Raw genomic sequence first — 9,107 nt, 5'->3', positions numbered from 1 at the left:
CTGATGAGTCACCCTCCCCTTAACAAACATGAATCCCCACCGTGTTTTACCAGGCCTGGAAATCCGCACAGAACCATCGCAACGAGACAACTCAGAAACTCAGTCGAAAAACGGGAACTCAGAGTTAAGGGAAGTGATACACGAGAAGGAAAGGGAGGGAAAGGACGAAAAAAGCCGCCTCGCCACGTGATTGGTCGACACCTCCCAGCGTAAAACTCGCGTCCGCTACGTATACCGGAGCGCCAAGGTGCCTACAGCATAGACCGGCCAGTCCTACTCTGGACTGGGTGACTTTCGAAGAATCTGCTGACACGCGCACACAACAGTAACCTGCTGACTTGTACGCAAGACACAAATCAGTACCGCGCGCAAGAGTGAGTGTGCAAGTGTGTTGTTATCTGTGTGGAACATGTTCTGAAAGCTCTAAGCGAGACTAAACAGTTACTGAGTGTGTGATAAGACGATTAAATTATTTTTTGAAAAGAAAATTTTCTGTTCGTTTTTCGTGTACGATTTGTTTTGGAAAGATAAGCCTGGCAGGATGACAAACATGAAAGAGACAGTTATAAGGTGAGTACATTTCTGTTTCGTTCTTACTCTTTACGTCATTTGTGCTGACCGTGTTGATTGGTGGATTTGAAGGGAGACACGAGGCTCACTGAGTGCGAGTTTTGGTTTCAAGTCAGTTTATGCACGGGAAGGCTAATCGGGACTGGACCTACAGTTTAAAGTGGGATCCGAACCACTGTGCCATGTGCCTTCACCGGGTATCGAACCCAGAAACCCTTGATTACAAGGCGTCGACGTTACCACTACGCCGTCGGGACTGGACCTACAGTTTAATTGATTGAGTGATTGATTTGGTTTATTTAACGTCGCTTTTCTGCCACTTTTGGCTAACCACGAAGATGAGGATGCGTAATGAAACAATGAAATCGATGAAGGGACACGCAACATCCATGTCCAGGCCGAGATTCGAACCCGGGACCCCTGGCGTCGTAGCGCGCTGTGCTAACAACTCCGCCACGGAGGCCAGCACCTACAGTTTAAAGTGGGACCCCCCCCCCCAACAACAGGGTATCAAACCCGGGATCTCATCAGTATGTACCCAGCAGCTATTCCAGATAATTTATTTTCGATAAGCTTGTGGAGGAGACAAAATATTTAACAATAGGATTCAGCTCACTCTTTTACGTTTCTTTTCTTCTTCTTTTCTTCTATCTGTCTCTTTATTTCTTCCTCTATTTGCTTTATCCCTTCTTTCTCTATCACTATTGCCCTGTTTCTGTATTTGTCATTCTCTTTTAATTTCTCTCCTTCCTTCTGTCTGTCTGTCTTTCAGGGAGAAGGGTGAGCGTAGACTATTTCACGATAGTGGTGATTTTCGAGGGGAAAAAGTACCACGAGCGTGGTGTTGACCACACCACTTCGAGCATTTGCCGAGGTTCAGTCTATGTGAAGCCTTAGCAATACGTCTTCGCGTCACAGTGAAACGACAACTATTATTTGTATCATCAAGCTAACCGCGACAGATAAGCCACCCCAAGACTTTCCTGGAAAGGACCTCTATAATTTATCTACCTAGGGGTTAAGAATGCTTCGGTTCAGCGTACGAATCTCTCTATGCTAATATAATCTTTCATTTCATCGCTGTGATCCCAAGTTTGGTTTTCATCGAAGAACTCAACTTTTTGACAAAATTTCTCATTTTTCCCAGTTTTGTAACCAAGTTAAATTTATCGATAATTTTTGAGTTTTCATGCATAATTAGGCTCTTAAAACACATATAAACTTCCAGTGCTTAGAAGGTGTCTAATGTGAATACTTCCTAAGGCCTTTCTCCATAACTACATCAACGCCCAACAAACGTTTCCACAAATGTTCAATTTACACCCATTTTGATGCTAAACATACCTTAAAACAGTAACGTTCCCAAGAGCTTTGACCCAGTATTCCAAAAAGAACGTCAAACAAAGGAAAATATTGCAAAATGAGGTATACTTTATCCCCCCCTCGCCTTGTCGAAAATTCTGTGTACGTCACTGACCCCTAACAACGATCTTACTCTCCAGACAGAAACTTTCGGATAAAAGTTTGTCCTATAGTATTGCACATACAAGAAAATGCTACAGTTAAGGGGAAAAGATCGTAACAATACTAGAGCAATATTGGCCCAAGCAACATGACAAAATGAGTTTAAGTATATGTTTGTGTTATGCACAGATAGACTAATCGGGAGTGGGCATACGATTTAAAGTGGGATCCGGACCACTATGTGCCTCCACCAGTATCGAAACCGGAACCCCCTGATTGAAAGGCGAAGACGTTACCACTGCGCTATCTGGGAGGTTCTAAATATATGGCATAACATGTTACAATGTTTATTGTTTGTTTAGAACACTGTGAATTTTTCATATTTTTATATTTCTGTATTATTTTCTTCACTAGAAACAGTGACTAGTTTCAGTGGTCAATATTTTAAATGAATTAAAAATGCATTATTATTATTACATGAATGGGTAAAAAGACTTAGAGATATAACAGCTCTTTATCTTGCTTACGTGTAGTTATGATCGCGAAAATTTGCATAAAATAATTGTCCTGGCAAGGAAATTAATGTCAAAAAGACAAAGAATTGAATATCTATTGAATAACAATAAAGGTTGTTAGATCCAGTTGACGAAAAGTAAAGCTATGATTAATATTTTATGCATAAATATTATTCGGGACTGTCATTCAAAGCCGTATGATACCAATGCATTCTTGCCTTCCAGTACGTTCGGCGGAAATAAATAAGTAACGGTTATAAAACAAATGCTAAACAATTATATTTCCATTTAATTTCATTTTAGTATTTTGTAAGTCTTTGGGATTTTCGGAAGGGGGCCGGACCCCCTGGACGCCCCATAAATACGTTCTTGATTGGAATAACCAATAGGATTTCTCAGAAGCCAAATGTATCTTCAATATTGCAACGGATATAGAATAGATTCATAGGAAATACAACATAACCTAAACGTTCTCTCTGCACAGACTCGAACCCATGTCTCCAAGCGAGAACACCGTACAGGAAAGCGACAGGACATTAGCGGGAAGCTTATCCTTAAAAAATTTCACTTTAGAAAACGTTTACTTTTTGATCAACTTCTTCGCACTCGACCGAGCATGAAATTATACAAGTTGGCAGGGACATTAGTATGCATGCCTTGCCGGCGGTGGCGTCAGGTTATGTGGAACATGAAGCGCCGAGGTTCCGGAAGAACAGGACGTGTTTGTCGAGTACTAATGGCTGTAGAAGCCTTTTTTCTACAGCGCTGTGAGATCTACCTTTCAATTCTCCTGCCGATACATGGATGGAAAGCTGTAGTTGATGCGATTTCTTAACATGATGGGATGATACTAACAATGAAGCGAGCACCCTGCTAGAAAAAAAGCAAAACTTGTAACTGTACTTTCTGCTCAGATAGGCTAATTGGGACTGGATCTACATTTTAAGTTGGATCGAACCATTGTGCAGTGTGCCTCTATCGGGATTTCATAATTACAATTCTTAACCTGCGTTTGAAAAGTTATTCAAAGACAACAATTGTAATCGGGTGCCATTTCAAGGGACTTTTCATTCACCACTTGGGTTACCAGAACGATGTTCTTGCCTACTAAAACTAGGCGTAACTTGCAAGTGCAAGGGGCAGCGCTTGCTCCCCCCGCCCACCCAATTTGTTTTTTCATGTTTACTAGTTTTTTTAACCTTCTGGGGCTTGAGTAACAAATTTTTGTGATTTCTCACATGTGACAGTCATTTAGCAAAATTATCCTGGACGCTATTTTTACGGGATGGGAATTTTTCGATTCTGCTCCCTAAAACTCTCCAAGTTCGATTCTGCCCCCGTTGGGTCCCAAGGTCGATTCTGCTCTCACCGAAAGTCAGTCCCCAATTTCCATTCTGACCCCCAAACGTGGGCTACAGTAAGGTTAATCGGGACTGGACCTACAGTTTAAAGTGGAATCCGAACCACTATGTGCCTCCACCGGGAATCGAACCCGGAATCCCTTCATTACAAGGCTACGACGCTACCACTGCGCCATCGGGAAGGCCTTCCAAGTTCGATTCTGCCCCCACCCTCAAGTTACGCCCATGGATCACATACTGCAAATGCTATACATATACAAATCCAACCCCAAACCCTAAATTAGTAGAGACAGCGCCAAAAGAACAGTAGCTAATACATATTCCAATTACAAGAAGTCCAAACGTTGCTAAAACATTCGTACAGCATTATAAAATGTATAAATAATGACGAAATTGTCAAATACTTCAACACATTAGATTCTACTGATTCATAATTTGTCAGTATTGAAAGTTTTCTCGAGTCATGATGCGAGAACGAGAACTACATACTGTATTGTGCCTGCTGCTCTAACCGCGGCTCCATCTTTCATAATGCGGCAGCGAAATACATTGTCATGACAGCAGAATTTGTGGACACATACAATTCTTCCCATATTTTGTTTCAGTAGAACAAAGAATGTCAATTCAGTATAATGTAATGCGGTGATAAAGAAAAAGTAAGTCTGAAAGGTTAGGTGACGCCAGTGGAACAATACAACAGTAAAACCATAAAACAGAACACAGAACGTAATTGTCTTATTGTTATTCAAAGATGTCTGTGCATGGCCTTCTTAAGATGTCCAAACATGCACGTGGTGAATCTTCATCCAGGAGTTATCATTGTGCGAGACAAGTTGGAGCTGGGTACACGGTACATAACAGCGAGTGGAATCTTCTGTTTGGCCCGCACAAATTTTCCGTGGCTTAGAGGAAAATTTGCTTAATATTAAAACCCTCCAAATTATCCATTTAAAAAGTTTTGCGTATAGATTTGAGTTTTGCATTGAGTCCACTTTGTGCACGGCTAGGCTAATCGGGGCTGGACTTACCTATATATGCCTCCACCGGGGAATCGAACCCGGGATCCTTAATTACAAAGCGACGATGTTTGCCGCCACACCATGCACTTCGGAGAAGCACTGCTTTGCATGTAGAATACAACGTGTTATACACACACACACACACACACACACACACACACACACACATATATATATATATATACACACACACACACACACACACATACATACATATACATACATATACATATATATACATATATATATATATATATATATATATATATATATATATATATATATATATATATATATATATATATATATATATATATGCATGTGTGTGTATGTATTTACCCACCCTAAAAGTAATCTTTTCAACTACTTAAAAATGATGGTTTTTCTTGTTATATAATATTTTTGTGCCGTCTTCAAATTAAAAAAAAAGAACTTATTTTTTGGTTTCCGAATCAGGGTATTTTTGTTGGCAAAAATTGGTTCCAGCCATAATAACTCTTAACGATAATTCTCCAAATGCGCGTGTGTGTACAAATTTGTCCCCAAAACATACCAGCCTAAGCCCCGCGACAATTTAAGTTTGCAGCAACTTTTCGCCCATGTAGACCCAAACGTGCGCGCAGAATATAGTTCCTCTGCAATACTGCCGATTTTCTCAATGTCTGTGATATGAACGGCTCGGCAGTTGAGGCAAGACTCGCACGGGAGATGTTGAGCGCCGTTCTCGCGCGGTTTAATACATAAAACCTGCTGCAAACTTAACCTGTCGCGGGGTATAGCTACGTTCATTTATTGTAGCCATTTTACGTCGCTTTTCTGCATCTTGGGTTAATGGTGACGTCGTGACGATGAGGATGAAATATGAACATATGAAATGCCAGGGGCGCACACACAGAGAGAGAGAGAAGAAATAATTTCTCAAGAGGTGTGAGTAGGGGCTTAAAAATCCATAACGTTTTGCCACATTCCCAGACTTAATCTACAAAGTCCAACCAATGCCTAACTTGTTAAGAGTGAAGCTATCCCTACGGCAAATTCCAAACGGTAACCATTTCTTACATATTTACGAGGCGAGATCGTCAGCTGTTTTTCGATTCCTCACCAGAGGAGATCGAGAGTACCGTTGCTTCCAGCACCAAAATAGGAAGGTCGTTGTCCTTGATTCGCGTACGGGATTCGACAATGAAAAATTCATCGAGAGGAAAACGCAGCTTCGATTTTTTTCTGGTAAGCCTTACATAACAGGATTTCTGTAGGCCTATTCGAAGGTTACTATAAGATTCTTCGGGTCTGTTAATAAACTATGTGTCGAGACACGCACATAAGGGAAGAATGTGTAAATCGATAGTTCAAACATGGGCGTCGGGAGAGGGGGGTCGAACGGGTCGGTGGACCCCACCTGGAAATTGACATAGCTCATTTAAAGATGCAAGAAAGCCGAAAATTTGTTACTTTTATTGTTAAGAACAGAAATAAAGTTAATTTAGTTAGTATTCGAACAGAATAATGCAAGTAAAAATGTATTGGAACGAAAACATTGAGTAAAAAATAAAGCAACAAGGTTATATTCTACCATTTCATCCAAAGAACAAATGGTTCCACAGTTTTCAAAATACTAATAATTACAGTTGTTGGTGAGAGGTCACACAAAACCTTTATGAAATACAATTCCCCCTAATATTTAAGGCCTGTTCTTGAACGAGACGTACAAACGTTAATATCAAAATGCATTTCAGATACTAACTGCATAAAATGCAAAAGATATAATGGAAAATAGTTGTTCTGATATTCACTCGTTTGGCGGATAGAATCTCCCTATATATAATTATTATTATTATTATTATTATTTCGAATACAATTTATTTTTGTTAGTTTATAATATTTATTATTGTATAATAATATTTATAACCATGGTAATATTACGTATAATTTCTCTACTATTCAACTTTTATCATTTGCCCGACCCACCTGCAAAAAATTATGGCGACGCTCATGATGCTCAAAGGAAATGATAGAACATTATCAGTAATGAAGGAATGCCTAGGGTTACCAGACGTCCTATTTTACCCGGACATGCCCTTCTTTTCGGGTTCTAAAAATGGTCCGGGCGAGTTTTTAGGAAAATGGGGAAATTTTGGTGTTTAGATAACTGCTTCAACTTTAAGATTTGTAACAAACTTTTATATTTGTAAATAATTGTTAATATTGTTTCCGTATTCAATTTCAAAGTAAGGAATTCACAACACTTTCAGTTGCACAAGCGCAATGACAAGAAACATTTCTTCCAACAAAGAAATGTATTGGATGTTTATTGTCGCCGCCGCGTCGCGTGAGGTTTTGATTTCAAAACATTTGCGACATCGATCAAGTTTCTGACAATAGGTAAGAATATGCGCTCCTTTGATTAGAGTTTCGTTACATCACATCAGAATTCAGCAATTGTGTAAAATTTATGAAATCTAAAAATGTCCTCTTTTGCTAAAGTTTGCCATCTGGTAACCGTAGGAATACTTGAAATAAGAATTGTAGCATGGAGCGTATTAAGCAAATCGGTAAAGAACGCTACAGAAATTAAGATTTTTCAAATTCAAATTCTTTATTTGCATCGGCCAGGTTCAGCCTGAGGCTGTCTTGCTACTTAACACGTGTCATATTTAAATTTCATATTTGTGATATCCGGTTACAGTATTATACAGTGCAATATAAAATGTACGATTTAGCTACACAACGCTACTATTGATCAAATAATTGTAATAAATATTATGTGTGTATATAAACAAAAATGGTGAAAAGACAAGTATGTAAGAAATAAAATATAAAAGAAGATATAAACAAAAAACACAGCATAAACGTACAAGTTACGGCACAGTGTTTGAACACAATCTCTGCTCGCCGTCCCCCGTGGCGGAGTGGTTAGCACATCGCGCTACGACGCCAGGGATCCCGGGTTCGAATCCTGACCTGGGCATGTATGTTTGTGAGTGTCCATTCATCAATTTCATCATATCATCACTCATCCTCATCTTCGCAATTAGCCAAAAGTGGCACAAAAGCGAAGTAAAATAAATAAAATGAAATTAAAACAATCGCTACTCAGCAGAACATAGGAAGACATGGAGAAATTAAACGAAATGAGAACAGAATCACAGTATAATATCTCGTTCTCCGTACAGGAGAAGGGAGAAATCAGAAAAAGAAGAGGCGTGAAAGAGCGGGGAAAAGAAGACAGAGCACGAACAGAGATGAGAAGAAAGAGGAGATAAGGAAAAGTAGAAAGAAAGAAATATAAAAGTGAAGAGACGAAAGAGAAGGGAAATGAATACACTGCAAGCGAAGAATAAAGAGAAAAGAAGGAAATGGAAAAGATAGAGATGGGAAGACAAGGCAATAGAAGAATAAAGAAGAAGATAGAAGAGTTTCGAAGGAAATAGATGGGGAGAAAGAGACAGGAAGACAAAAGAATAAAGAGGAGAATAGAAAATAAGAAACGAGAAGGAAATAGAAGAAGAGAAAGAAAATGCAACAAGAATAAAGAACAGAATTGAAAATATGAAACGAGAGGGAAATAGAAAAGGAGAAAGCGAAGGGAAGATAAGACAATAGAAGATAAAGAAGAGAATAGAAAACAGGAGACGAAAAGGAAAGCGCAGATAGAAGAAAGGAGAAGCAAAGAGTTGAGAAATAAGAGAATAAAAGTTAAGATAAGAAAAATGAGAGAAGAAAGGAGAAGACAATTTGAGGTGAATATGGAAATGATTGAGTAAGAACAACTTTTCGCTAGAGCTAAACTGATATGATCATTGTCCAGTACTCAGTCTAAGAGACGTACATTTACAGTTTCTGTGGATGTCAACCAGATATATAGAAACTTTATGCCAAAACAATTTCTTAAATTTAATATCATTATTATTTGGCTTTGTCTCTTCTTGATATTTCACATGAATAGCCCCATGATGCTGAACAAAGAATATTCATTTGTTTAAAAATCCATTAATTTCATCTTTACTGACGTTTACTGGCTTTTTCCCTCCAGTTTTCCTTTGGAAAACAAAAGTGATTATTTCTGGAATGGGAAGGAAGCTCGCTAGCCAGGGAAAGAGCATGATGTACTGTGGGAAAATATTCAGGTATTTTGGTCTCAAGGTTAACGGCAATGCTATTATTTAAAGTTCATCCGT

The 9,107-nt window shown here is 38.9% G+C and overlaps 1 protein-coding gene across 1 annotated transcript in view; it reads left to right on the top strand.

Annotated features, from left to right (window-relative positions):
* Nucleotides 1-251: 251 nt before the first annotated feature.
* Nep2 (M13 family metallopeptidase neprilysin 2) overlaps nt 252-9,107 on the top strand; it is a 115,663-nt gene continuing 106,807 nt past the window's right edge. The window contains exon 1 of the mRNA XM_083114797.1: nt 252-570. Coding sequence (XP_082970923.1) covers nt 542-570 — 29 coding nt within the window. The 5' untranslated portion in view covers nt 252-541. The remainder of the gene's footprint in view (nt 571-9,107) is intronic.

The sequence above is a fragment of the Lepisma saccharinum genome, chromosome 29 (assembly GCF_977018435.1).
Source record: "Lepisma saccharinum chromosome 29, izLepSacc3.1, whole genome shotgun sequence".
Lineage (NCBI taxonomy): Eukaryota > Metazoa > Arthropoda > Insecta > Zygentoma > Lepismatidae > Lepisma > Lepisma saccharinum.
This window is presented reverse-complemented; position numbering and strand designations above follow the sequence as displayed.